This window comes from Gopherus evgoodei, chromosome 11, assembly GCF_007399415.2.
Source record: "Gopherus evgoodei ecotype Sinaloan lineage chromosome 11, rGopEvg1_v1.p, whole genome shotgun sequence".
Lineage (NCBI taxonomy): Eukaryota > Metazoa > Chordata > Testudines > Testudinidae > Gopherus > Gopherus evgoodei.
This window is the reverse complement of record NC_044332.1, coordinates 68,344,384-68,370,490: the sequence shown is the minus strand read 5'-3', so window position 1 is coordinate 68,370,490 and position 26,107 is coordinate 68,344,384. Positions and strand designations below refer to the sequence as shown.

Here is a 26,107-nt window from a genome sequence, read left to right as displayed (position 1 = left end):
TACAGACTAACATGGCTACCACTCTGAAACCTTTCCAATGTAAGTGGCCCTAAGAGAGCACTGCATTGATTCACGTTGGTAAGATTTTATTCAGAACTTTAAGGGCTAGAATATTTGTAAAGTTAAAGCTTGCATTGTGCAGAAACTGATGGAAGCACCAATGCAGCATTGGTATGGAAGCCACTAAGTACCAGCTCAATCTTCCCCCTCTTCATGGGAAAAGAACACATACTTCATCTTTATCTATACCTGTGGTCCCCAACCTTTTTTGTCTAGCAGGCACCAGACGACGAGCCATAGAGGACCGTGGCGGCGGATGAGCATCCGCCAAAATGCCACCGACAAGCAGCAACGTCAATAGGCGTCACCCCCACAGTGACATTTCGATGGCGACACCTCTGGATGGCGCAGCTTGTCGGCGGCATTTCGGCGGATGCTCGTCTGCCAGCCAGTACACGGGCGCACTTAGATGCCCCACGGGCACCACAGGCACTGCGTTGGGGACCCCAATCTATACGCTTGAAAAATCTGAAGCAAAAGCACCAATCCCACACTCACATACACTTTCTTTTTATGAATCGAGCTTTTATATTTGCTTTTAGCTTTGCTGTAAAGGGTCTTTTTTGTCTTACATACCAAACGCCAAATATTTTTTGTAAGAATGCTCAACCCACACTACAGCTTTTTTTCCTTTGCAAGAAACTTTAGATAACAAACATGCTTCCATGGCTCAGTCCCAGCTCTTTCAATTATAAATGCTTTGCTTTTTAATTGGAAGTTTCAGGGGAAGGGATGGCTTAGGGTCACAAGTTCAAACCTCTTATGTCAGTAACAGCCAAAGCCCTGATCTTGCAATTTGTGTTTTTCTGGGTCTTTCACAGAGCAACAAGAAACAGATAAGCATTTTTAAAATTTGTTTACTTAGAATAGAGGTAGGCAACCCATGGCACGTGTGATGAAGGCAGCACACAAGCTCATTTTCAGTGGCACTCACACTGCCCGGGTCCTGGCCACCGGTCTGGGGAGGGCTCTGCATTTTAATTTAATTTTAAATGAAGCTTCTTAAATATTTTAAAAGCCTTATTTACTTTACATACAACAGTAGTTTAGTTATATATTATAAACTTATAGAAAGAGACCTTCTAAAACGTTAAAATGTATGACTGGCACACAAAACTTTAAATTAGAGTGAATAAATGAAGACTCGGCACAGCACTTCTGAAAGGTTGCCGACCCCTGAATTAGAACATTATGATTGTACACCACAGCAATTGTCAGGCTGGGGGTTACGTATAGAATCTGAGGCCATTTTTAACTCTTTCTTTTTAATTGACTAATTTTGAAGTTGAGAATGTCCCTTTACATGCTTATAAAGGATTAAGACTAGTACTTATAGGGGTTTGATAAAGAATTAACTGATTTGGAGGTCAACATAATGTCCTCTCGAGTGAGTAGAAATACTGAGGCCTTTACTCCACAATGCACAGGTGGACTGAAGTCAATAGAACTGTGTGGGTTTAGCAATTTACCTTTGTGTTGTAAGTTACAGGATCAGGGCCTGACATCTGAAATCTACCCCCCACACACACACACACCTCTTCTAATCCAGAACAAAGGTCAGCATCATTGTTAACTCACCAGGCCGCAGATTCAACGAGATCTTCTGAGGCATTATTTGTGTAACATCTGAAAGGGTCAAGCTGGAGCCCTTGCTACTTAGAGGAAGATTCTCCACTATGTTTATACTGCTTTTGGGAGTCTCAAGTTCCCCTGCACAGCCATTCGTAATCAGGTTTTCTACGAAGTCACACCTCGATGTGATGAATTTTGTGCTGCCAAATTCCTAGGAGTTGGAGAAGGAAGAAAAGGAAAAAAAAAATCAGTTCTGCAATCGGAGCCTTCTTTTGACATGCAACGATTTGCAGCAAGAGGGAGGTAAGAGGGAGAGGACAATGTCATCTAGATTGGCTGCACCACCAATGCATTCAGCACCTAGGGTGACCAGACATTAAGTGTGAAAAATCGGAATGGAGGTGGGGGGTAATAGGACCCTATATAAGAAAAAGACCCAAAAATCAGGACTGTCCCTATAAAATCGGGACATCTGGTCACCCTACCAGCACCTAGAGGGACTGAACCTTTCAGATCAAACTAATGCAACAGTGAGAATGCAGGGGTGATATGGGAGGAGACAATCCTTCAGAAATGTTGCAAAAGCTGGAGTGTGTGGTGTGACCAAGAGGCACTGCTCTGTGACAGCAACTCCTATCAGGCCTGACAAACTCATTACACCTAACATATTGCTGTCATAGTATTTGTCTATAAAAAGTGTCTTGTAAGGTATCAAATGAAAGCAGATAACTAGGGCTCCAGGTCTGTCGCAGGAGTCATGTCTGTCGCATGAGAAAGACAAGCTTTCAAGTCTCACAGAGCTCTTCTTCAAATCTGGGAAATGTACTGCCAGGATCACAGTAAAATGAAAGGTGGAACAGATTGTTTAGCATAAATAGTTGGCACATATTGTAAGGGACCATTCAAAGTGGAGCTGCCTGCTAATACCTCTGCAGTCTTAGGACAAAAAGAGGGGGTTAGTGGGTTACATATGTTGTAATAAGCCATAAACTTTGTCTCTCTAATATCCGGGGACCGACACAGCTGCAACACTGCATACAACAATGGAAGATATCGAATTTAGCCATCTGAAATGGAAACTCCCCAACATGAAGAAAAAAGAAGAAAAACTTAACAGCAACGTCTGCTTCCGGAGCAAATGCAAGAAACAAAACATCATCCCTCGCCATCTATAACTCTCTGACCACTACACACAACTCCATATATGCTGAACAGCTCTGCACAGACACTAAAAATCATGGACTAAATAGAGACACTAGATTTTTGGCTTATAACAACAATTGGTAACCCTCTTTTTTGTCCTGTGACCACAGAGGTGTTAACAGGCCACTCTACCTTGAATTGTCCCTTACAATATTGCGGTGATCCTGGGAGTACCTTTCCAAGACTTGATGAAGAGTTGTGTGTGGCTAGAAGGCTTGTCTCTCTCAGCAACAGAAGTTGGTCCAATAAAAGATATTACCTCATCCACCTTGTCTCTCTAATACAAGGAAGAGTGAGGAGAGATTCTGGGAATGGAATGTTTTAAAGGGGAAGGGGAGAAACAAGCTGTATATGTTGAAGAAGATGTTAAAACCTAATATGGGCTTGTAGATAAATGGACTCAACCTCCAACTTGCCCTCATGTATGTCTGGCGATTAATGTTGAACCAAACTCCAGCAAATGTGTATCCTATCGTATGAAGACGGAAGAGTGCTGGGGTGTAGGCCACAATTGATAAGAGCCATTTGTTGCCCCAGAGCAAGATATAGTCACAGGGAGTTTACCAACTGCACTGAGATGTCCCTCAGCCCTAGCAACAAAGAAACTTAATCCAAACACACAGCATTCCCTGGGGCAGTGACTTTGTAACATCCAGCTACATAAAGATGCCAAGTATTTTTCCAAAGAGCTTTTAGAAACTAGGGAGTGGGAATTTTCAAAGAGGCCAGAGGAAGTTAGGTACTCAAAGCTCAATGAATTTTGATTGATTTCTTCCAATTTCTGGAAGATAGCTGTATAGAGACACCCATCCTATGCTCTGAGTGACGACCTCATCGGTTAAACCACACAAAATAATACAAAAATAAAAGGACTGCCCATAAATACAACCACCCCAACTATCCCTCCATTCACTCAACAGCCAGAGGAAAAAAAAAAAAGCAATTATTCAGTTTATCTTCACATCTTTCTATACAGCTCTTTTCCTCAGAATATCTCAAAGCATTTTACAAACAAAGTCATCCTCTCACAACCCCCATGTGTGGTAGGGAAGTGTTACTTATCCTTATTTTTCAGAGGGGGAAACTGAGGCACAGAGCCAGCTAATGAGTTGCTCACGGTCACACAGCAAGTCAGTGGCAAAACCACTGATAGAACCTATGCCTCATGGCCTCATCTTTAACCACCAGACCTGCTTCTTCTTAATAATGAACTCAAAAACCTTCTCACAACCTCCTAAGACATGAGGAAAGAACTTGAATATTGTGTGACCAACATACACAATCCCCAAAACATTTTTTTAATACAAGGTTAGAATGTTTATATTTGAAATATACTTGATTTACATTCCATCTTCCAAATACTAAGTCTAAGCAAAGGGATGGTATGTCATACTGATATTAACATTAATTCCTTGGAACATGTAATGCAAACAGATGACCTTCCAGACAGAAAGACTGAGACTATTTAAATCATTTTCACTTTTTTTCTTAAAAAACAAAAACAAAATCAGAACAGTGGGTAAAGGGACAGATTTTAAAAAGATTACCTAGGGTCTGTTGATATGTTGTAAGGGTTTGATTTAAGCCCCACTGAAGTCAATGAAAAGACTCTCACTGACTTCAATGGGGGTCTCTGCTTTGCCTGAGTGACATATTGTACAAACTGTGGGAGGAGTTAAGGGATATCTAAAAGGAAGGAGGCTCTATGCTGACTAAAGCCCCCTCTGGGAGTCAGGAGACCCAGGGCCTGATTCTTGATCTCATTTACACTGGCTTTACAGATTTCAGTAGTGTTGCTCCTGACTTAGCTGAGACCAGAATCAGGCCTCGGGGTTCTACCGCCAGTTTTGCTACAGTCTGCCTCTGCGATCACAACCTCTTTATGCCTCCAAATTTCCATCTGGAAAATGGGAATAATATGGTATTAATCATGGCTTTATTTGCGTTGGTTGCCCACCAGCATGTTAGAAAGAGCGCTATCACTGCACTAAAGTAACCTACACAAGAGCAACAGAAAGTTTCAACCACTCGCATAGCCGTGCATGATTATCCCTAAAGGACTAATACTGGGCAAAGCTTTTGTAACAGACACTCCAAACCAGCTGACATTTGAGATTCATCACTAACCTGAAATGCAGGCCGACCTGGTGTGACATGAAACATCTACCAAATGTCTCTAGGAATCTTAGGATTTGATCCAAAGCCTATTAATATTAACAGTAAGAGTAGGGCTACTCAAGAGACCCTACAGCTGTGCAGCTGCAGCAAGGAAGAGAACTGTCCCATCGGCTAATTACTCCAGCCTCCCCGCCGAGCAGCGGGAGCTATGTTGGTGGGAGAAAATCTCCTGTCGACATAGCACTGCATCAATTATATCGCTCAAGGGGTGGCTAATTCACACCCCTGTCGACTTAAGCTGTAGTGAAGCCATAGACAAAGACTCCCACTGACTTCAATGAACTTTGCATCTGGCCTTTATTTCTGGAAGGGGGAAAGTAAACACAGACCTACTTAGGAAGATAGGGCAGGTAGGAGGAGCAAGGTCAGCTGCAATCCTTTCCTCATCAGCGTGTGAGGGCACTGTGAAAACGGTCTCTAGATACAGCATTGTTTACCTTGCTGTTGAGCTTCTCTGTTGGTGTTATTTAGATAAGAAGGAAGAAGCCAGTATGCAATGGCCTGAGTATGTATGGATCTGTATTTGAGTGAGGGGGAAGACACACCAAAACATACGTAGCAATGACTCTCCGACGGCCTATCTTCCCCCTTTTGGTTGAACTACAGAAGATGGAGTCACCAAAGCCACCCACAAGGGAAAGAATCAATTAGACTTACAGAGGAGAAGATCCACTGAAGAACTATCGCTGTTATTGACAGATGGGCTACCGGCCACATTCAGCCCAGGTTTCTGCAAGCAGCACAGGCCGCATACCCCTCACGTCTGAAGGTGGAAAGTTATCCAGGAATGGTGGGTATTGCAACCACAACATATGAAATTGAAGGGGAAAAGAAAAAGGGACCAGCACAACCCAAAGAGTGGGCCCATGTATGTGAGGGGTATGACAAAGGTGTCTGGATGCACTGGTTCAGCACATCTCCTCAGTAGCGTCCACTACTGGGACTGCCATGGAGCCACCTTTCCTCCTCCTTCGCTTCCCTGAGTCTAAAGCGTCACACCCTTGGCAGAGACTTTGAGAGAACAACACGAAGGTTACCACTGCTTGCCTCCCAGAGAGTTTTCATGGAGCAGAGGGTGGGGCTCAGTTATTGCTGGGAAATCTCTGTGCTCCTTTGGGAAAATCTAGCCCTGCAGAGGTCATCCCTAAAATCTTGTCTGGTTTTCCTTATACTAAGAGATTCAGTTCTCTCAGTGGCTGCAGCATCCCCACGTATATTTCTATACTTACTATAGGGAATATACCGCGTACTACAAACACTAACGCAAAGCTATTTAGTTACTATCCAAGGCAATCAGCAAATTTAAGGCAACCACTGTACATAGCCATCTGCTAGCAATAACCGTTAATGGCTCTCAGCTCATTGTCACCTGTGGACTAACTAACATTAATCCACCCATTTTTTGACATTTATGTCTTTTCTATTGAAATTTCTTCTTCTAAAATAACCCAAAGTAGGACCACAGGAATTGCCAAACTGGATCATATCGTGGTCCATCTAGTCCACTATTCTGCCTTCAACAGCATTCAGCACCCGAGCCCTTCCCTCTAAGTTTTGCACTGATCAGGGAATTGTCTTGCTCCTGTTAGTTAAAAAAAAACAACAACATATCTATCAGCAGGGGAAACAGTAGCAGTCTGCCTTCAATGTGCTGGCTCCTACAGAGCTGAAAAGCCAGGTGATGTTTATAGTACAAGGGTAGGCAACCTATGGCACGCATGCCAAAGGCAGCACCTGAGCTGATTTTCAGTGCCCGGGTCCTGGCCACCAGTCCGGAGGGCTCTGCATTTTAATTTAATTTTAAATGAAGCTTCTTAAACATTTTAAAAAACCTTATTTACTTTACATACAACAATAGCTTAGTTATATATTATAGACTTATAGAAAGAGACCTTCTAAAAACATTAAATTGTATTACTGGCACGCGGAACCTTAAATTAGAGTGAATAAATAAAGACTCAGCACAGCACTTCTGAAAGGTTGCCGACCCGTTATAGTAGTTCCACTACAGAGACCTTTCACGTTTCATTATAATGTGAATGAGATCAAATTAATAAACAGATTAAGTGCAGTGCTTCTGGCAAAACCCCTGGCCCCCACTAAGCTACACACAGGAAGAAGCAGTACAGGTTTCTCACATCATTGCTTCAGAAAAACTTGAGCATTGCCCACTTACCACCCCTACATTTACATTGTCAAGCTGTCCAGCGTGGCTCAGGAACATGAGTACCAACCTCAGGGGAGAATGTTATAAACCAAGCACAAACCTCAAACTGGTTGTGAGTTCCGTACTTAGAGTATCCAGTGTGCGTTCCTCAAGCAGTGTAACAACCTTACCATGAAGGTACAGGCTCTGGACTGGGGGTGTGGGTTTCAGGGTGGGGTCAGAAATGAGGAGTTCAGGATGCAGGAGGGGGCTCCAGGCTGGGGAGGAGGGGAGTGAGGGGTCTGTCTGGGGGTGCAGACTTGAGGGTGCAGCTGAGGATGAGAGTTCAGGATGTAAGAGGGTGCTCTGGGCTAGGACTGAGGGGTTTAGAGGGCAGAAGGGGGCTCAGGGCTGGGACAGGGAGTAGAGGCATGGGGGGGGAGGGGGAAGTGAGGGCTCCGGCTGGGGATCCAGGCTCTGGGGTGGGGGCGGGGGTCTTGGGGTGCAGGAGGGTGCTCCAGGCTAGGATTGAGAGGTGCGGAGGGCAGAAGGGGGATCAGGACTGGGGCTGTGCGTTGGGGCCCAGGAGGGAGATTGGGGTACAGGCTCAAGCAGCTTCCAGAAGCAGCAGCAGCAGCAGCAGCAGCATGTCCCCGCTCCAGCTCCTACGCGGAGGTGAAGACTGGCTGCTCTGCACGCTGCCCTGTTTTCAGGCACCGCCTCCCCAGCTCCCATTGGCCACGGTTCCCAGCCAATGGGAGCTTCAGGGGCAGTGCTTGGGACTGGGACAGCATGAGGAGACCTCTGGCTGCCCCTATGTGTAGGAGCCAGAGGAGGGACATGCTGAATGCTTCCTGGCAGCCTCATGGAGCAGAGGCTAGCAGGGAGCCTAACAGCCCCACTGCTCAGTGCTGCCAGTCTGACAGTGAATAGCTGAATCAGCGGTGCTGATCAGAGCCACCAGGATCCCTTTTCTACCAGGTGTTCCGGTCGAAAACTGGACACCTGATCACTCTAATCTTCAGTAGTTTTGTATCATCTGTAAATTTTGCCACCTCACTGTTTCCCCCTTTTTCAAGATCATTTATGAATATGTTGAACTGGTCCTGATACAGACCCCTGCAGGGAGACTCCACTATTTACCTCTCTCCGTTCTGAAAACTGACCATTTATTCAGGGCTTTGGAGTTGTGCTCTGGCTCCGATCCAGCTCCTGTCAAAAACCTGCAGCTCCACTGTGCCGCACTCCAGCTTCGGGCTCCGCTCCAAAGCCCTCCATTTATTCTTACTCTTTGTCTCCTATCTTTTAACCAGTTACCAATCCATGAGAGGACCTTCCCTCTTATCCCATGACAGCTTACTTTCCTTAAGAGCCTTTGGTGAAGGACCTTGTCAAAGGCTTTCTGAAAATCCAAGTACATTATATCCACTGGATCCCCCTTGTCCACATACTTGTTGAAACCCTCAAAGAATTCTAGTAGATTGGTGAGGCATGGTTTTCCTTTACAAAAACCATGTTGACTCTTCCCCGGAAAATTATGTTCATCTATACGTGTCTGAGAATTTTGTTCTTTATGATAGTTTAAACCAGTTTGTCTGGTACTGAAATCAAGCTGACCGGCAATAGGTATGATAATCTGCAGACACATATAACTATAGAAATAATATTGCACGTTACCCCTACCATGGCATCAGTGACTTACTATCAGCAAACACCTCCCTGTGGCATAACATAAATACTTCGGAGAGTTTCTGGTGTACAGTGGCCATCTGTGAAAGGAAAGGAGTATGTGGACTTCATCTGGGACAGCTAAGGGCTCCGGAATGATTGATGCATGCTTATATAGGCTCTGGCCCGCTGTCTGTTGGCAGACACATGCAAAGGAGCAGAATACCACACACGAGCCTCAGTACAAGATCAGCAGGTTTTAGCTCCTTCATGCAGTGGTTTTTGAAGCTTTATCAATTTGCTGCACCTGGGTTTCTCTATGGAATCCACAGAATGTCAAGTAGCAACTTCCCATGCTGCTTTTTCAGACATTTCTGTCCCTTTCGCACTGACCCCACCCTAGTTTGCCTACTTCCTAGGATGTTTGGCACTAAATCAAAGAATTAAAACAAAAAAATCAAGCTGATGTGCAGATGTTTTATTTATGCTATGAAATTATAAAATCTACAGTATCTCACTGATCTACCTCATACCTTGCAGGAGCAATGAACAGTCCATCAGGAAAAAAAAAAGTCACTAAATTATTTCATTCCTACACCATCAATAAAGTGCCAAGCACACTTTTGGCACCAGATCCATAACAAACACTGAAGCCAAGTCTTCAATGACAGACAAGGGAGATGCTCCCAAAGATTATACAGGAAGAAGCAGGGGGAGGAAGGGGAAGAGAAGAGGATACTATACAGGCCACAATAGTTTATAAGCAATAAAAGAAAAACAGAAACTAGGGATGAACTGAAACCAAACTCCCTGACCCAAACTTTACGAAAGCTGAGCTTCAGACCCAGACTTTGCAGCTTACTCTCATTTGTAAATTAACATAAAACCACTCAAATAAGCACCATGTATGTAAGAATATGAATGCAATCTTGCCAGTAAGTTGCCTGTCTGCCTATCCTACAAAGAAACCCATTAAATATCCACCAGAGGTTAGTAACCAAACATGTTGTTTGTTCTAGAGCAAAGCCAATCTGTCTAGAAAGTGCCTGAATGTTTTTGTTTATTTACAGTAGCACTCACAATGTGCTAGGTGCTTGCCAAATACCGTCCCTTCCCCAAGGATTTCCCAAACTAATGGCAGCCAAGCAAACAAAGATTAGTGATAACAAAAATAAACTGGAACAACAATAGGAAAATTATCTACAAATCAATTTGATTCACTGTGAGCAATATTTACTTCATACAATAAACAGATCATAAGCCTGAGATGGAGAATACTTAAAAGGGTCCATTTAATCCCTGCCTTGATCTGTGCTGGATTTTTCCCTGGCATTTATTTCTTCTTTAGGCTGAATTAATGTAAGATTGGACTGAATAAATTTCCCTTTCCTTAACTTCATCATTTGATTAATTTCTCAATAATATCTCTTTTTCCTCCCTCAATTTCCTGCCATAAATACCAGAGATTATATTTTTTCCAGTTTTCAGAGTAGCAGCCGTGTCTGTCTGTATCCACAAAAAGAACAGGAGTACTTGTGGCACCTTAGAGGCTAACAAATTTATTTGGGCATAAGCTTTCATGGGCTTCAGCCCACTTCATCAGATGCATAGAATGGAACATATCGTAAGAAGATATATATACATACAGAGAACATGCAAAGGTGGAAGTTGCCATACCAACTCTAAGAGGATAATTAATTAAGAGGAGCTATTATCAGCAGGAGAAAAAAAATTTGTACTGATAATCAAGATGGTCCATTCCAGACAGTTGATAAGAAGGTGTGAGGATACTTAACATGGGGAAATAGATTCATGAGACCAGCCTTTTTTTTTCCCCCTCCTCTTTTGCTCATTCATTGCAAAGTTTGGCAGGGAATAAAAGTGCAATGGCAGCTCCCAGCATGACAGAAGAGCTTTCTTCAGCGCTATCTGCTTTCACCAGCACACCTGAGCAGCTCCACCAATATTGGCAAACATGCCTCCATTGGGAGGTCAACTAGATTCCTCTGCTGCCACCCAGAAAACATTACACTGATGAAAAGATCCCAAAGAGTGTACAAAATTAGTACAAGTTTAAAAGGAATATGTAAGGCCTTAGCAGTCTAAAGAAAGGTTTCTGTTTTTTTCTCCAGATTCCAGCAGAGACGTGAGGGCTGCAGCTGTTTGAATCACTTTGCAAATCCATATTCTATTTCTCTGATATATTTTCACTCGTACATCCACCATTGCATCGTCTTTAAACACCACACTATGGAGAGGCCTTTAACACTAGCCACTTCAATCTACATATCTTGCAGCTTCTTCTTTGAGAGATTATTAATCATGTTTATTAGGGTAGTGCCTAAAGACCAATCAAGATGGGGCCCCTTTGTGCTAGACACTGTACAGAGCAACAGACAGCCCTTGCCTAGAAGAGCTTGCAAACTTAAGTAGACTAGGAGACACAGGAAAGGGGGAAAAGGTGGAACACACAAGCAGAGTGAACAAGGTAATGGTGGCAAATATGTTTGTCTCACTATTTGGAGGGAGGGTTAGTTAGGAGGGGATCAGATGAATGGAAAGAACAGGGAAGAGAGAGGGGGCATTGAAAGGAACAGGAGTGAGGGGGACAGGGCAGGGGAAAAGAGGGTAGGAGGAGAAGACGTGAAGCGGAAGTGAAGAGACTAAGGCCATGTCTACATCTAAAATTTTGCAGCGCTGGTTGTTACAGCTGTATTAGTACAGCTGTATAGGGCCAGCGCTGCAGAGTGGCCACACTTACAGCAACCAGCGCTGCAAGTGGTGTTAGATGTGGCCACACTGCAGCGCTGTTGGGCGGCTTCAAGGGGGGTTCGGGGAACGCGAGAGCAAACCGGGAAAGGAGACCAGCTTCGCCGCGGTTTGCTCTCGCGTTCCCCGAACCACCCTGCAAACCGCAGGGAAGGAGACCTGCTTGCTCGGGGGTTCGGGGAACGAGAGAGCAAACCGGGAAAGGAGACCAGCTTCGCCGCGGTTTGCTCTCGCGTTCCCCTAACCACCCTGCAAACCGCAGGGAAGGAGACCTGCTTGCTCGGGGGTTCGGGGAACGAGAGAGCAAACCGGGAAAGGAGACCAGCTTCGCCGCGGTTTGCTCTCGCGTTCCCCGAACCACCCTGCAAACCGTAGGGAAGGAGACCTGCTTGTTCGGGGAAGGCGAGAGCAAACCGGGAAAGGAGACCAGCTTCGCCACGGTTTGCTCTCGCGTTCCCCGAACCACTCTGCAAACCGTAGGGAAGGAGACCTGCTTGTTCGGGGAACGCGAGAGCAAACCGGGAAAGGAGACCAGCTTCGCCGCGGTTTGCTCTCGCGTTCCCGGAACCACCCAGCAAACCTCAGGGAAGGAGACCTGCTTGCTCGGGGTTCGGGGAACGCGAGAGCAAGCTGGGGAAGGAGACCAGTTTGATTACCAGAGGCTTCCTCAGGTATGCTGGGATACCTGCTTATTCCACGGAGGTCAAGAAAAGCGCTGGTAAGTGTCTATACTTGATTACCAGCGCTGGATCACCAGCGCTGGATCCTCTACACCCGAGACAAAACGGGAGTACGGCCAGCGCTGCAAACAGGGAGTTGCAGCGCTGGTGGTGCCCTGCAGATGTGTACACCTCCTAAGTTGCAGCGCTGTAACTCCCTCACCAGCGCTGCAACTTTCTGATGTAGACAAGCCCTAAGGGATTGGGAAGGAGAATGTTGGAGGAACCAGCCAATCAGCACAAGGCAGAAAAAGTCCAGTCAAACCTGCAGAAAGTTGTCTGAATGGCCAAAGGTCTCTGCTTCAGCTGTTTCTGCAGCTGCTCCTACCAGCTGGAGTCTCTGGCTGGTTCCTCTCTACAGCCCCCCCCCTCTCCCCGCAAGGTCACATGGTGCAGAGTAGGGGATTTAAATTGACTCATTTAAGTCCTAGCCTTCAAGGTGTTCTGCCGCGAGCCAACCAAATCCATGTTTATTTCCAGGTTTCTAACAGCCTCAAGAACTGTGCTGATCCACCTGGTTCAGAGGAACTCAAGAGCTGCACGGATATCAGCAAGTTCCTATAGTCAAACCATCCATCATCAAACTTTGATGGGAAAAGAGATACTGAATACCAGAACAGAGATGCTGAATGTCAGTGGAAGCTGGTGATGACCTCTGAAATAGCACATGTACAATTGATACACAAAATGTTCAGGCTTAGAGCCAATACACTGCAGAGAGAATAAGGTTCCAATGTATCATGCTTAAAATACAGCAGGCAAATACAGCAGCCAGAGGGGTCTCCAATGCTTAATACCTCCTCAGGATGAAAGGAGACACCTGTCCCAAAGATGAAGTACCTGATGAACCCAACTGCCTGTGAAAGGATTGTCAGACAGACACCAAACCACATCACCTTAGCTGATCTGTCACCCAAATTCGGAGTCCACCCACCAGCAGCACAAACAAAGCTTACAGGACTGTGTCACTGCAGTAAAAGAAGCAAAAGGAGCCTTCTGCTTCTCTGTAATCAGGAGAACAGAATCAGCCCTGGCAGAGCTATTCCACCTAGTGAACCAGCTAATTAATCTGTGCTGCCTAGCCCAGACATCAGACCCAAACACCAACTGCTGGGAAGAGCTGTCAGCATACTTTGCTGGTAAGATCAACCAAATGCGTGTGCAGCTAACTGGGAAAGAAAATTCCACCCCAATCAGATCATATTATCCACCAGCCAACCCCAGTCGAGTTTGGCCCCATCATGCTACTGAAGTTCAAGAAGCCCTGAAGAATGTTAGCGCTACAACCCGTGAAATGGATCATGTCCCTCCCTGGATGGAGAGAGCTGGCAAAACGCAGCTACACCCACTACGGATGGAAATTATCAATGCCTCCTTCAGAGAAGCACACCTACCAAACTTCTTAGAAAAATACAATAGTTTACCAAGTCCTCAAGAAGCCAGCACTCAACCCTGATGTCTTTTGGTTGGATGGGGGAAAGGCTCTGAAGAAGTAGCCAATAGACTATTCCCACCTTCCTATGAAAGTGTACAGCCCCCATGCAAAGTGGTCATGTTTGACTCCTCACTAAACTTGGATAATCTGTGTCTAAAAATGCCTTCTTTCATCTCCAGGTTGCTAGGACACTTTTCTCCCTCTTCCCAGAAGAGGCCTGGCCACAGTGATCTGTGCATTTGTTACCTCTAAGCAGAATCCCTATAATTCACTTCATCTGAAACTGAACATGAAGACAGGCTCCAGTTAGTACAGAATGCATATGCCCACTTCCTCCATGGCTTAGTGCCCCAGAAGCACATCAGGCCCACGCTCAAATCCTTCCAATGGCTTCCAGTCAGTTTCGGGTGTCAGTTTAAGGCCTTGTTCCTAATTTAAAAGCAATTAATGCAGGGCTTCTCAAACTGGGATCGTGACCCCTCAGGAGGTCACAAGGTTATTATGTGGGGGGATCGCAAGCTGTCAGACTCCACCCCAAACCCCACTTTGCCTCCAGCATTTATAATGGTGTTAAATATAGAAAAAGTGTTTTTAATTTATAAGAGGCTCAGAGGCTTGCTGTGTGAAAGAGGTCACCAGTACGAAAGTTTGAAAACCACTCACTTAATGGATCAAGGCCCCAGCTAAACTAGAGACTGAATTTCAGTCTATGAATGGCTGACACAGCTATGCTCCTCTGGGACAAAGCAGATCACAAAACCTGGGATGAAGCACATGGGAGCAAACCATTCTCAGCTGAGAGAAGATCTGGCTATGGAAAAAGTTTCCAGAGGAGATCAGATTAATCCAAAGCCTGTCTGTCTTCAGGAATGTTGTACAACCTCCCTCTTCAAAAAGCAGCAAAATGGCAATCACAACATTGGCAGCTTGATCTATCCTCTTAGCCTACTATCTCCAAAACCACCCAACCACCATGTAACAAACAAAGCAACCAACCAAAATAAAAACTACCCCAAGAAGTGTTATTAGCTCAAATAGGGAAGAGAGCCAGAGATTCCATGAAGTCTACTAGGCACTTGGCTACTGATTTCACATGGAAGGCACTCAGATACTATGGTGCTGGGCAGCAGTGTAAAACCCTAAGGCCACGTCTACACTACAGGGATTCTACCGGCATAGCTATGGTGCCACAAGTATGCCAGCATAACCATGTAGCATAGATGCAGCCTGCACTGACAGAAGGGGGTTTTCCATTGGTGTAGAAACACCACCAACCTGAACGAGGGTAGCTAAGTCAATGCAAGCATTCTTCCATCAGCCTAGCTGTGTCTACACCAGGGGCTAGGTTGACACAGTTGTGTCACTCAGAGGTGTGGATTTTTCACATCCCTGAGCAATGTCGACCTACATTTTAATTGTAGACAAAGCCTAAGACAGGCAGAACTCATAGTGGGCAATGAACTGGAATTGCTTGCTGGGAGTCCCTCAGTATACACCAGGGGTTCTCAAACTGGGGGCTGGGACCCCTTAGGGGGTTGCGAGGTTATTACATGTGGGGGTGCGAGCTGTCAGCCTCCACCCCAAACGTTGCTTTGCATCCAGCATTTATAATGGTGTTAAATATACAAAAAAGTATTTTTAATTTATTAGGGGGATCGCACTCAGAGGCTTGCTATGTGAAAGGGGTCACCAGTACAAAAGTTTGAGAACCACTGGTACACACACTGAGGCAAAATGTCTTTAAAGTGCACAATCACAACAAAAGGAGGTAGGATCCAAAATGTTAATTAGATTTAAAAGAGTCCCTTGTTCCATCTCGTCACATAAGAAGAGGGAAAAGGTTATTACAGCACTTTCAATGATCTAACCACAAGCCACCAGCTCCATCCAGGGAAAGTTCTCCATCCAGGGAAAGTTCAGCTAGAGCCAGCTGTGTGATAGTTCTCATCACAGCCAACACCCTGAACATGCAGTTCTGCTCTGAAATGGAACTGTCAAAATGTCATCATAGGCTTCCATGTTTATTGGGTCTCAAGTGATTGCTGTTCTGACTGTGCTAACACAATACCATGGAGTAATTAAAACACCAAACGCTATCCATTTCTGAGGGTTCTTTTTCAGTATTGGAGTTCATTAAGTTAGTACTATATACATAAATATTTCATGGTTTTTAGGAGCGAACACCAGTGAACTATAAAGATCACTGGCCGGAAAATTATTTCGGGGAGTACAAACTGAGCATATAATACATGCTATTATACTGATACCATTTTAACACCCAAATAATTTACATTTTGTAAACATCCATTTACAAAACTTAAACTCATGGAGGTATTTCCCATGTCTAAAGTTCCAGTGGAGCCATACTTGGTTTAAAACTTGCATTCCCCGGCAGAATAACACTACATTGCTTTGGCTGTAAATGCTAATTACTGAAAATAAGAAAGTGAAATTGTCTAGAAATCCATGATCAGAAAATATAATGGCTTAGGCTACTGTGTTTTTATTGTTCAAGTTGAAGAGAAATAGACAAAAAGTGACATGCAAACCAAGAACGCTTTTAGATTTTCAGAATTAATAATCCAAGGTGACATTTATAATACAGTTAAAAGCCCTGTCTTTAGAAATACATGGTTCTTAACTGACCAGTTTATTTCTTCATTATTATGACTGGTATTTGCAAAGAAAGGCTTTGAAATTGATATTTAAATAGCTGACCCAACCTAAATCTAAGAATGTATTTCTCTCTTGTGAATAGATTTCTTTCCCCTTTTTGCCCCACATTCCATTTAGAAATCATTAAAAAAAAAAAAAAAACCTATGGCTTGCTATGCAACATCACAACACTAGTGCCAAAAACTGACCTACAATTAACAGTCACAACGACTGCCAGACAAACATTTGCATTGGCAGAATTGTTCAAAAATTGCCTTTCTATGCCAAGAAAAAAAACCTATTGGATACCCACAGCTTAATAGACAACATTCCTGTATTCTAAAATCACCACCACCAATTACGTGGCTGAAATAGTTTCTTACAGCTGTATACAAGATGTCTCAAAAGCAGAGGCTTTTGCTGCATTCCTTCTCCCTATACACCCTATTTGCTATTTTGCAACAGCATGAAAACTTTTATGATCTTGGGTAACACAGCAATACCTTCTTAATGGCATAACTTAGGACACTACATAAGTAATAATTTAAGGCTATCATTTTATTAGGTTGTGTATATATTATAAACACACACTGTAAATCTGGACACAAGACAGGGTGGTGGTACGTTTTTATGGGCTACACTGCCAGTTTGCAATCTGTCCTGTGAAAAGGGCAGTACAGAGCTGCAGTGCCCCAGGAACAGATCATGCAGGGAATTGCCACAATTCTCTCCCTGATTCCACCCTTGCTCCAGGGGGAAAACAAGCCTATATTTAATGTAGATTACTTCCTCCTCTGTGTTGGCACAGTTATAGGGAACAGCATATGTCAAGGGTAGATCAAAGGCTCTGCCCTCTCCCAGTCCCTGACTGCCCACCTGCGTGGCAGAGGAGAGTAGCAGCCCAGCCATGACTGCTCTTCTCCCTGCTCTGTAACCTCTCCAAGCATTTAGCCTATACAAGGGTGTAAGAGGGTATAATCTTGCCCTATATTTCCAAATGCAGCCCCTAATCTTTGAGCACTCTGCAAACCTCCTCCATTTGGATCCTATTTAAGGAAGAGATCCAATCATTTCTGCCCACACAGGAAGTTTGGACGCTGAATATTCCCAGATCTGACCATCAGGTCCTGGCATTGTGCAAACATTATGAAAAGTATGGCCAAGTGAACAATCAGATTCTTTCCAGGCTTTGCAGAAACAGTAGCTAGTTTATCAAACATGAAGTCAAATGCCAGTGATTAGGGCCATTAGAGCTCCAGTAAAACCAACCAAGGATGTGAAAATCGTACAACATTCTGTGAAAAGGAATTCATATAGTGCAACATTCAGCAACACACAGTGGTCTGAAAATACGACGTATGGGATTAATTCAACAAAACATGCCGACCCAGCAAGGTTATTGCACTGAGCAAATGGCAGAGTGCAAGTATATTTAGGATGCATAAAAAGGGAAAAGCAGATCCACTTGGTTTGTCAAAGAGCTTATAGACTGTGTGTGTGTGACAGCCTAAACAGATGCGACGTGGAGGAACTTCCCTCATCTTTACCATTCTTTTTTGGTGAGGAATGATTCTGGGAAAAAGCAAAGGAAAGCCTGTCTCTCTGTTTTGCAGTAAGCAGTTTATATTGACCCACTAAAAGCCCACAAGAGGAACAGAAAAGCAAGACCAAGTACATACCTCTTTGGAGCACCAAGCGCATTTTGGATGAATGAGCAGGCACTCTTCACAGGAAGTAGCACTTCCACTTGTGCAAATATTGAGACCTTCAGCAATAAAAACCAACAGAGAATAGGGTCATCTTATGGGTGAAACAGCTTGAAATTGGTAGCTTTGTGCTCATTGCAATACACTTTATGTAACAATTAATGTAAGATTAAACATTTCACAAGCCTTTGGAGCTTGAATCACTGAAAATTAGGACTCTAGTGATTTCCTTTCCTCCCCTCCCTGCTTAGATCAATTAATTCTGGAAGATTTAATCAATTGATCAATCCAATTAAATATTTTAAAGACTTCTGCCAGAATACAACAGTCATTACTTTGGTATTAATGTCATTCCTTGCAAATCCTAGATAACATTGACTTTTAAAAACTGGTAAAACAAGACATAGTAGGTTTTTATTATTATTATTATTCCTTTTCATCTGAATGAACTAGTAGGGTAAAATATTAATACAACGTTTTCATCTTAAATTAGCCTTTAATTATATCCTAATCCCCCCTTCCCACATGAGTGATTTACATAATTGAGTCACATCCTTACTCTAAATTGCTTTAATTTATTAAAAGCCATTTCCATAGGATACCCAGGTTAAGCAGGATAGCTTGTTTATTTTGGGTAATGTCCAATGCATCTTAGAATGGAACATGTTCCTCCACACCGTATAGTAATATGCTTTTTACGTGCAGTGTTAACACAAAACACACATTGATTCGGGCATACACAACTTGCAATGATAGCTGCACCCTTAAATTATTAGCGTCATACAGAGTAAAGACAACCAACAGGGTTTTATATGCAGAATCTAGTATGGAGGTTCTTATCACATTAAATTAGTGCTGAGTTGCCATCACTAGGGTTAAATCAGACTAAACATCAAAAGTTTTAGGTTTGAATGCAACCGCTTACGTTTAATGGTGTTTGCAGTTATGATGAAAATAACATTTGAAGCCACTGATGTCTCTATGCTCCACTGTGTAGCTATTAACGTCAACTGTCGATAACTAATTAGACAAAATTCCAGCAGAGAAGTCTATGTGGATGCTGCACAGTCTCAAAGGAAATGCCCTGGGCTTGAATTCTGAGCCCACTTATTTTCTCCATACTGAATGTCAATGAAAGCATTTCAGGCCTCGTGCTACAGTTCATCAATTTGCAGGCAATTATATCCACAGACACTAATGCACTACGCATAAAGCGAGCGAAGGCTGAGCAGACTTGGTGATGTCTGGAAATGGGTGGATTAAAGTTTTGCTCTTTAGGGGGAACTTTTTGTTGTAATGTCGGAATCCCAACTGCTGCCTTCCTTGGATACATTTATATTTAAAAATTATAAATGTTGGATTTGGCTGTATGAGTCACTCAAGTTTGAGGGATGTATCGAAGAGGAAGGAAGTAGTGAATCAAGCTGGACAGCTGTATAAGGGCATGCCATGCTCTAGGTCAGAAGCTAGTAAAGGGTAAGTTATTCCATCATAATTTTTAAGTCAGGATTGTGCCCTGACTGTTTATGTCAATGCCTCACACTGACAATTATCTATAACCCACAGGATGATTCATTGTAACTCATTTTCTCTAAATCAAGGGAGCTATGATTTTTATTTTTTCAATGGTTTTCATTAAAGGATACTGTCTGGTTTTGTTTTCATTTAACATTAGGCTTATTATAATGTTATTTAATCGATTGCTTATTATATACATGCAATTTACTCCTTAAACCAAGCCCAATTTCTGGACTTTTCAAGAATTCAAAAAAATGAAACAAAATACTGATTATAAAGCTTTCCCCATTCACAAGAAGCCTTGTAACAATGGGTTTTGTAGTCTAGAAAAACTGCTGTGTTTTATTTTCCTTATAAATGAATTCGGGGGTAAAGGAGAGGACTAGCTGGAGAAAAAACTAACTGTTATGGAAATTAGCATTCCTGTGGCAGGTACAACCAGCACCACTGCTCTAAATGTCCAAGATGGGTCTCTGATACTGGTTTTGAAAAGGCAAATCCCTCACTAACAATATTTTGTGAAGTTTTCCAAGTAGTATGGTTAAGAGAACATTTCTAGAAGCCAGCAGTGGCTGAGTTCTAATCCTGGCTTTCCCACTGACACTCAGCCATCACTTGAGGATAATGTTTACCTCCCTTCTTTATAAAATATTGCAAATGAGTTATCCTCATTTACAGGTGGGACTGTGAGGATTTACGTATTAATAGAGTTTAAGGCCAGAAGCAACCACAAGATCATCTAGTCTTAATGTTATTATTAAACCAAGAGTTCCCTCCATTGGGCCATTCTCACTCTGTCCCATGGCTAATACTTCCTCCGCAGCACGTTACTCAAGTCACTCAGCGAGGTGCAAGGATCAGAGCTGGCCAGAGGCAACAATTCCATTTCATGGCAGCTTTTGAAGTTTCGACATTTGTTTTCGTTATGCACTGGAATAAAACCAAACCTTTCAAATGTTGCCAGAAAAAATGGATGTGCGTCACAATGGCCATTTTTGGATCAAAACCTGAGCTTTTTGATTTGGGTGGTGTGCATCCAGACCCAGATTCAAGTCCCTGCTCTGCCCAAGTCAGTGCTGAATTTTTCATCTCAAATTATGCTAAACCAGGTGGAGCAGAGACATGAACCTAGATTTCCTACATCCCAGGCCAGTGTCCTAACCAGGAAGCTTTAGAGCAGGGGTGGGCAAAGTTTTTAGCCCAAGAACCACATCTGGGCATAGAAATTGCATGGAGGGTCATGACTTCTCATAAAATTTGGGTTGGGGTGCAGGAGGGGGATCAGGGCTGGGGCAGGGGGCTGGGGTGCGGGAAGGGGTGCAGGCTCCAGCTGGGGGTGTAGATTCTGAGGTGGGGCTGAAGATGAGGGATTTGGGGTGCAGGAGGGTGCTCTGGGCTGGAATTGAGGAATTCAGAGGGTGGGAGGGGAATCAGGGCTGGGGCATAGGGAGAGGCTCAGGGGTGCAGGCTCCAGGCAGCGCTTACCTCAAATGGCTCCCGGAAGCAGCGGCATGTCCCTTCTCCAGCTCCTATTTGGAGATGCAGCCAGAGGGCTCTGCACACTGCACCATCCACGGGCACTGGTCCCTTGCAGCTCCCATTGGAGCTGGGCCACTAAAGCATGTAGGAACCAGAGTGGGGCCATGTGGCTGCTTCCAGGAGCCACATGGAACAGCCCCCTACTCTGTGACCCTGCTGGAGCACCAGAGCGGAGCAAGCCCCAGACCCCGCTCCCCAGCGGGAGCTCGAGGGCCAGCTTAAAACAGCTGGCGGGCCCTATCTAGTCCGCAGGCCATAGTTTGCCCACCCTGCTTTAGAGTGTGAGTCTTAGGCTCTCTCTAACTTGATTAAAATCAATACACCTCCATGTAACACATTTCAGCTTCATCAAAACAGCATATTTTGACAAAAAGGTTCAGACCAGCTCTAGCTGGGAAAGGAATCTACAGATCTCCACAGCTGCTAACATGCCATCCTACTACAGCAGCCTCTGGCATAGTTGGTGTCAGAGGCCGCCACCAACTACAAGAGGCTGGAGGAGCTGAACCCATTCTCCACATTGCTCTGCCCTATATCTAGTTCCACTCTGCTCAAGCATGCAGGAGGCTCTGAGTGGCTTCCTCAAATCATGCCGTTTCTTTGGCACAGCAGAACTGCACTGGTTCCAATGCAAGAGGGACCTCTTTACCTATGACAGAACAAGGAGTAATGGTCTCAAGTTGCAGTGGGGGAGGTTTAGGTTGGATATCAGGAAAATCTTTTTCACTAGGAGGGTGGTGAAACACTGGAATGGGTTACCTAGGGAGGTCATGGAATCTCCTTCTTTAGAGGTGTTTAAGGTCAGTCTTGACAAAGCCCTGGCTGGGATGATTTAGTTGGGAATTGGTCCTGCTTTAAGCAGAGGGTTGGATTAGATGACCTCCTGAGGTCCTTTCCAACCCTGATATTCTAAGATTGATTGTATGGGGGGAAAGGGCAAGATTTGCACCCCAGGAGGATAACTCAGCTATAATCCCAAAATTCTGATTATGCAGAGTGAGCTACACCAGACAGCAACTTTGTGAGAGGCGCTCAGGGAGGCCACCAAACAGCCATGCAAATAGCTGTGACCTTATTTTAAACCAGTTTTGCCATAAAGCCCAATATAGCCAGCTCCTTAGTACACAACACATTTTAACCTACTGGCTTGCCTGAAACAGAGATACATAGTTAGCTTTGTATCCATGTAGTTAGGTGCAAGATTTCATCCACCTTAGCTAGGTCGGGGCTGAAACATCTATGTGGCCCACTAAAGTCTGTGGGAGTTATGAGTGCTCAGCATCTCTTAGGATTAGTCCTGTAGGATGGAAGAAAATCTTTTGAGTATTACTGCCCCATGCCATAGCACTCTCCACAGGATGAAGAGCCTGTAAATGTAGCTACTTAAAAATGTAAACACAAAGGGTAAATAAGTGAATAGTGGACTCAAAGCAGTTTATTGGGCTCACTTTATGAGAGACCAGCACTACACTAATAAAGAGAGTGGCCATTTCCAGTATTATCAGAGCACAATCATAAATTGCTGCTGTTTTAATAGGTTTCCAGGAGCCATAAAAGCATGCCTGCTGAGGAGAACAATGACAGCTCTCTGGACTAAGCACATCCTTCACATTAGGGCTGAACCTGAGCCAGGAGCAATATAAGGAAAGGGGGTCTAGATATCAACAAATAATAAAATGAATGTTTTAGACTTTATGATTATTAATGCTGCCACTCTCCATCTAGATCACTGAAAACCTGTAACCCAAATACTCAGGAAGCCTAACCAATATTCCAGGGAGGAATATTTCTTCAGTTGAAGTTGATTATAATCAAACTTTATTCCCTTTTCATGCCAAGTAGAGAATGGCTTAAGTTGTAAAATCCAGATCCACAAAGCGTAAGTCAGTTCACATCTAGGGATGTGGTCTAGGTCACATTCAATAGCAAGTCTCTACCAAAGCTGAACATAAGGCATCGCATTAAAAAGAAAATGCTTGAAGTGGAGACCTTGGAAAATATCTATGAGCAAAAACTTGCCTGTTCTTTGTGCTAAGGAGCAAAATCCAAAATTGTTCAGAAACCACTGGAAATCAAAGCTGAGCCCTTCGTACAAATGGTTCAAACCATTATGACTGCTGGCTAGCTCTCTACTAGCCTCTCAGGGCATTTAGAGAAAGATAATCAGGCCTATTCAGATAACAACTACTTTGTATACTACCATTACAATTTTTGCTGCGCCTGGATACCGAGATCTGGTACTTTTGAGAAACAGCATAAAGCAATAGTATATATGGAAACCTGGGCACATGCAATTCCAGGCTTAGCTGAAGACAACACCCCTCAAGTGTGACTTCTTAAAAATACAGATGTTTTGAGTAACAAGGCAAACGTGGCTGTTATTTAGCACTGTGATATTTGGCAATTTGGTAAACATTTTGGAATATAAAACATAATCAAAACACAGGAAGAAAAACCAAGAGAACCTTTGGGCTGATTAACTGCTCTATTTAATTGGGACTAACTGTTGATTTTCATGCTCTGCATTTTTATTTTCAGTTGTAATAATGATATGTAGTCTCTAGAGGGGAAAAAATATTTGGATTGCTAGTAAAAAGGGATACCTGTCCAAAAACTCTTGAGCACCCTGACACCACTTACAAAAATAAAATTTAACAGCCTGTCCCCAAATTTGATGGAGTTTGTCGTTTTCTGAAGCACATGTAAAATGAACTAGTACTTTCATTGTTTGGCCTAAAATGAGGAGAACCAAGGATTGTAATGTGATGCATGTGCATGGACTTTGTGAGGTCTACTCCTTTCCTGATACAGATATCTCACTTCTGTAGGTGCGGCAGAGTCATTTCAGGCAGTATCATGAACCATATACCAGCTACTGCACTACATTCCACCTTGAAACTAATTAAACTCCTCTATAAAGAGGCCCTTATAATAACTCCAATCACTAGTGGCTGCGCCTCAGTGTGGGCAGAGTGAGCTCTGTGATATATATTGCCTGTACAGAGCTCTGAGTCCAAAGGCCCTGTAGAAAACCTACAGGATCAAGGTTATGGAATTCAAAACAAAACAAAACAAAAACAAAACAACAGGTTATTTATAACCTTCAAACCAGAAAGTGTTTCAAGGAATCTTTTGTGCTGTGTGGGGGAGATCACCTGCCTCTCTAAGAGGGTGGGGAGCAAAATCCAGAATCCATTTCTCCCCCAGAATTTGGAACATCAATGGGGCACTTCATCTGTCTTTAGCTGCTTCAGGGTAAGCCCGCCCTCCCTAAGTGCTTGGCAAAGCGATGCTTACCAGGAAGAAACTGACCCCTTCCCCAGCCCCAGCAAGCAACCAGGGGACTGACTGTTGTTTTGTTTTTTTATTAAGAGATCATTGAGTCCAGCCTCCTCCCTTCAATAGCAGGACCTAGTACTGATTTTTGCCCCAGACTCCTAAGTGGCCCCCTCAAGGATTGAGCTCACAACCCTGGGTTTAGCAGGCCAATGCTCAAACCACTGAGCTATCCCTCCCCCTGACTGTTAGCTTGATTACCCCTAGGACGCAATCTTAGCGATTTCTACTCAAAACAACCGCCCACCTGCCCCCCAGTTCGAGTGAGGCTCGAGAAGCAGCTTACCCCTGAGGTGGTGGAGCAGGGAGGAGAGGATGAAGAGGCAGGCGGCGCTGGGGGAAGAGAGCCCCCGTCTCCGGGGCATAGTGCCTGCAGCTGGAGGGGGGGTTGTGCTACAGCTGGGGCCGGCAGAGGAGCCCGCCGAGCTAGCAGCGGCCACAGCTGGAGCCGCAGCTGCTTGGCCGGCGGGAGGCAGCGAGCCCGGGCTGCCGGGCGCGCATTACTGCCCCAGCGAGCAGGCTAGCCGGGCCGGGCCGGGTGCAGAGCACGCCCCGCTCCCCGGGGCACCATGCAGCGAGCCCTGCCGCGCCTCAAGGGATCCCCTCCCCTGCCATCAGCAGCGGGCACCCGCCTGGAGTGCAGCGCCACGGGCTCAGCGAGTGCGTGGCGGGTCCTCCCTGGGCGCAGCCAAGTTTCCCAAGCCTCGGCTGAATCCCTTCATCTCTCCCTCGCTGGCTCTGCCCCACTCGCTCTGTCCCCTCCCTCCCTGGGCCTGGCTCCCGCTGTCCCCTCCCTCCCCGGCGCTGTCCCCTCCCTGCGTCCCCCCGTGCTCCAAGGTTCAGCAACTTTCTTCCTGCAGGAGGGTGTGAGTATGAACTCTCTGTCCAGTGTGCACGCAGGGATCCTTAACACTTAACTGCCCGCTGGGGATTCCTCGCTCCAGTCAAACACACACGCCACAGCCATCGCGCCAATAGACACACATAACTCCCCCCCCCCCCCCGATATACCCGCTCCCAGACTCCACACAAACAGCTCCACACACTCGGCCCAGAAATCCCATACTTCCCCCCCGATACACTGCACGTCTTCGGACTAAACACACACACCTTCAAGTGGGTATAGCCTTGTAACCTGTTCATAGGCTTAGCAGAATTCACTTGTTATTTTTTCGTCGTTTCAATGGTTAATATCACTGTTTATTCTTAAGCAGTTTCTATTTTTACCAATTTAAATGTTCAGAGTTGTGAGAAATTGGGGGAGGAGGGCTCAGCCGGGAAGGACGCCAGACAATCATCATTTAGTGACAGTATGTGCTGAGATTCAAAAAGTTAAAGTTTTATAACCCTTTCAACATAAATTGTCAACATCAAGCGTAAAAATATACAAAGTTACAATACAAATATACAATATCCTTCAATCAAACTGATAAAGTTTTCAAACCACATTTTTCTTACTTTGGCTCTCTGTAAATGTTTATTATTCATCAGTTGTGTATGCACTGTGAAATCAACATTATCCAACATATACTAATAAAAATCTAGTTCTTTAAAGCCTGCCCATCTATTTGCTTACATTAATGTTTTGTAATACAGACATACT

The 26,107-nt window shown here is 44.4% G+C and overlaps 1 protein-coding gene across 2 annotated transcripts in view; it reads right to left on the bottom strand.

Moving 5' to 3' along the window:
* Positions 1-25,240, bottom strand: part of ITGB5 (integrin subunit beta 5) — a 110,950-nt gene extending 85,710 nt beyond the window's left edge. For both annotated transcript variants that reach the window (XR_004002630.1, XM_030580187.1), the window contains exons 1-3: positions 24,791-25,240; positions 18,085-18,170; positions 1,639-1,843 (exon numbers count right to left, since the gene is read on the bottom strand). Coding sequence is in view for 1 of the 2 variants with exons in the window: in XM_030580187.1 (XP_030436047.1) it covers positions 1,639-1,843; positions 18,085-18,170; positions 24,791-24,869 (370 nt within the window). In the remaining variant the exon portion in view is untranslated. The remainder of the gene's footprint in view (positions 1-1,638; positions 1,844-18,084; positions 18,171-24,790) is intronic.
* Between the last annotated feature and the right edge of the window lie 867 nt (positions 25,241-26,107).